Below are 1514 nucleotides of genomic sequence, written 5' to 3'. Positions count from 1 at the left end.
TGAATGAATCTGAATGGACGAAAACGAGAGGCATTTGGTTAATAAAGAGCAGTAAGGTGACCGTGGGGAATAATGAACCTGTAATCTCGATGTTGGCAGTTTGCTTAAAAACGAAAAGTTTTTAAAAACGAAAAGGCAGTTGGGGAGAGGGGGGCAGAGGTTAGAAAATACCGAGCTAGGGGCAAGGCTAGAATAGGAAAGTTTGCTTCTTAGCTTTTTGTTTTCAAGTTTTTTCTGATTTCACTCGCATGCTTCCGGGAACATAATAAGCTTAAAGCCTGGCAGGAACTTCCCACCTGGTCGCGTAGCGTAGCCCAGCCGTCTACCTGGGTTCCACGCCCCGGCAGCCGAGAAAACCCGGAGACCGAAGTCTTTTACGGATGCGCGTCTACCAGGGTAGGCGCGCGACTTACGCGCGAGCATGCGCAGTAGACAGAGCCACCAACGTGCGCGGGAAGCTGGGCCTCGTCCGTTTATGATTGGCTACCATAGCGGACTCCCGCCCACCAAGACGCAGCGCTGGATGCTGATTGGGTGTCTCCGCCGAGGCCGGACGCCGCTCGGAGGGTGAGGGAGGGGAAGCGGGAAACAGTTTAGTGGGTGCGGGGTCGCACGGTTCGCTCAGCTAGGCGGTGGAGAAGTCTCGAAATGGCGGTGCAACCGAAGGAGACTCTGCAGCTGGAGAGCGTGGCCGAGGCCGGCTTTATTCGCTTCTTCCAGGGCATGCCGGAGAAGCCGACCACCACGGTGCGCCTCTTCGACCGAGGCGACTTCTACACGGTGCACGGCGAGGACGCGCTGCTGGCTGCCCGGGAGGTGTTCAAGACCCAGGGGGTGGTCAAGTACCTGGGGCCTGCAGGTGAGGACGGCCGGGCTCTGGAGGGCCCAGGAGTCCCCGGGGACGCCGTAGAGCCTCCCGTGCCCCCTCTCGGAAAGAGGGCGGGGAGCGGGGGCGGGGACGTTACTTAGTGGTGAATGCCGCTTTCTGCTGGGCCCAGGAGGGCGCGACCCGCCATCCCTGCCTTGTTTCAGCCCTGCGACCTGTTCCTCCCCAGCTGCCCCAGATGTAGAATAGTAATTAACACTAACGGAGCCTAGGTGCCGGGCGTTACGCGAGGCATTTGAACACATTGTTTTACTTTATTTTCCCAGCAGCCTGGTAGGTCTCTGCTCCGCGGCCCTGCCTTGTTCTGTAGATGTCTATTCCAAACACCGCCACTGAGACTGTTCCAGGACTGAGATTTAGATTCGGGAGGGAGATTTGGGAGACTATGGCACCTGCATAATATTGCCCACAGGACACTCCATTTGTACCGTTGGTCTCGCTCAGGGACCTGTAATGGATCACTGTTGAGAGGCTGTAAAGCGAAGTGGTCCCTTGCAAATGGGATGTTACTGAGAAAAGATGTTTCATTCTTTAGATAGAAACTTACAGAGCGCTGCTGTGTCAGGCAGAGCCGTGGACACTGGCAGTACCAAGATGAAAAGGCAATATCCCTGCCTTCACAGAGGTC

General features: G+C 56.3%; 1 protein-coding gene across 1 annotated transcript in view; it reads left to right on the top strand.

Moving 5' to 3' along the window:
- The first annotated feature begins 525 nt into the window (after positions 1-525).
- The window catches only part of MSH2 (mutS homolog 2), a 75819-nt gene continuing 74830 nt past the window's right edge, over positions 526-1514 (top strand). Inside the window, exon 1 of the mRNA XM_004369484.1 lies at positions 526-859. Within this exon, the coding sequence (XP_004369541.1) occupies positions 649-859 (211 nt within the window). The 5' untranslated portion in view covers positions 526-648. The remainder of the gene's footprint in view (positions 860-1514) is intronic.

This window comes from Trichechus manatus, unplaced genomic scaffold (assembly GCF_000243295.1).
Source record: "Trichechus manatus latirostris isolate Lorelei unplaced genomic scaffold, TriManLat1.0 scaffold00005, whole genome shotgun sequence".
NCBI classification, from domain to species: domain Eukaryota; kingdom Metazoa; phylum Chordata; class Mammalia; order Sirenia; family Trichechidae; genus Trichechus; species Trichechus manatus.
The sequence above is the reverse complement of the archived record's forward strand: the minus strand, read 5'-3'. Positions and strand labels throughout refer to the sequence as shown.